This window comes from Triticum aestivum, chromosome 2B (genome assembly GCF_018294505.1).
Source record: "Triticum aestivum cultivar Chinese Spring chromosome 2B, IWGSC CS RefSeq v2.1, whole genome shotgun sequence".
In the NCBI taxonomy this organism is placed as follows: domain Eukaryota; kingdom Viridiplantae; phylum Streptophyta; class Magnoliopsida; order Poales; family Poaceae; genus Triticum; species Triticum aestivum.
Window position 1 is genome coordinate 11,952,823 of NC_057798.1, and position 1,948 is coordinate 11,954,770.

The 1,948-nt window shown below is 54.5% G+C and overlaps 1 protein-coding gene across 1 annotated transcript; it reads left to right on the forward strand.

Annotated features, from left to right (window-relative positions):
• Positions 1-308: 308 nt before the first annotated feature.
• LOC123039934 (probable carboxylesterase 5) lies at positions 309-1,734 on the forward strand. The gene has a single exon (XM_044462911.1). It carries the CDS (start codon positions 360-362, stop codon positions 1,593-1,595), a length of 1,236 nt encoding a protein of 411 aa, XP_044318846.1. The 5' UTR covers positions 309-359; the 3' UTR covers positions 1,596-1,734.
• The last annotated feature ends 214 nt before the right edge of the window (positions 1,735-1,948 follow it).

Genomic DNA, 1,948 nt, shown 5'->3' on the forward strand with positions numbered 1-1,948 from the left:
GTATCCTTTCGGTTGAAAATTCATGAACTTGTTGGCTGGAACACTTAGCTAATACAACAACCAAACCCTAAACCAACTAGAAGAGACGCGAGCGCGACCTGAGGCCTGCATATAGACCAGCGTTTAAGTCCTCGAGCACGAAATAGAGTATCCAATCATAAGTAGGCAGTCTTTGTACATTAATTGCAAAAAAGAAAGTCTTTGTGTATTGAAAGATATACAGTGCAGAAGCACGTGTCCAGTAAAACGCTATAAAATCCATAGAACAAAGCCTCTGCCGAACCATAATCGAGCTCTGACGACTTTTATTAGCTTGTACTCGTAGTTGAAGTGCATCAACATATCGTACCTAGGTCGCCATGCCTGCAAACAAGACTTACCCCTCCCATAAAAATGCCAACGGTGAGGTGGACGACGAATTCTACCCATTAATCCGCAAGTACAAGGACGGCCGGATCGAGCGGTTCATGAGCTCATTCGTGCCGGCGTCGGAGGACCCGGCGGCCAGCCGTGGTGTGGCGACGAGGGACGTCGTCGTCGACCAGGGCACCGGTGTGTCCGTGCGCCTGTTCCTTCCTGCCCAGGCTGCCGAGGCCGGCGCGAGGCTCCCCCTTGTTGTGTACGTCCATGGTGGTTCCTTCTGCACGGAGAGTGCCTTCTCCCGGACGTACCACCGTTACGCCACTTCCCTCGCCGCCAGCGCAGGGGCGCTCATCGTGTCCGTGGAGTACCGTCTGGCGCCGGAATATCCCGTGCCGACGTCCTACGATGACACATGGGCCGCGCTGCGGTGGGTGGCGTCCTTGTCCGACCCTTGGCTCGCCAAATACGCAGACCCTAGCCGCACGTTCCTCGCCGGCGACAGCGCTGGCGGCAACATCGTGTACCACACGGCCGTGCGCGCCACACATGATGACAGCATCATGGACATCCAGGGGTTGGTCATGGTGCATCCATTCTTCTGGGGGCCCGAGCGTCTCCCGGCGGAGAAGGTCTTGGACGGCGACGCCATGTTCCCACCAGTGTGGGTGGATAAGCTGTGGCCGTTCGTGACGGCGGGCGGGGCTGGCAACGATGATCCTCGGATCAATCCTCCGGACGAGGAGATCGCGTTGCTAACTGGCAGGCGGGTGCTTGTGGCCGTTGCAGAGAAGGACACCCTGCGCGACCGGGGGCGCCAGTTTGTGTGCAGCATGCGCAGGTGTGGGTGGGTTGATGGCAGCCTCACCGTGGTGGAGTCGGAGGGTGAGGACCATGGCTTCCACTTGTACGCCCCCCTACGTGCGACCAGCAAGAAGCTTATGAAGAGCATCGTGCAGTTCATAAACCATCGCGCCACCTTGCCGTCACCGGCCATGGTGATCCCAGAAGGCTCGGCCGAAACTATGCTAGGCGTCCCTAGTAGGCCATTTAAGGACATATTTGGCTACGGGATGCGCATGAAACGTTGGAGTGGCACGAGTTTTGGGCTCAAAGTTGGTCGTGCAAAAGCATCGACGACGAGCTATGGGTTACCTTTGAAGCAAGCTCGCACCTTCGGAGACCCTGTTTCAGCACCAACTTCGGTAAGATTCGTGATGAGGAACTGTTTCTAGAACCAGTTCCCGGGGTGTGTTAAGTTAATTTAAATTTACCTCAATAAATGTATTCTTTTCATTATTGCTTGCACGTTGAGTTTGTATACGTCAAGGTTATGATCACTTCTGGAGTCGTGTAAGTGCTTTTGCTATTGCACTGGCGCATTGTATCTGCCAGAAACGTGCAAGGTCACGTTGCGGCTAAGTCGTTGCTTGGCATGTTGTAGTCTCGTCGCCACGATCCACCGCGTGCAGGATGGCGCACGCTTTGTGTGGATCGATCACGGTGAGCTTTGTGTGTCTGGTTGTCAAGTGTTAGAATAAATAAAGGAAATGAAAGAAAGATAGAAAAGATGCAATTACGGCGTCAC

What these genes read in the sequence shown, in the direction of transcription:
- LOC123039934 (XM_044462911.1), top strand. Translation starts at nt 360, where the DNA reads ATGCCTGCAAACAAGACTTACCCCTCCCATAAAAATGCCAACGGTGAG.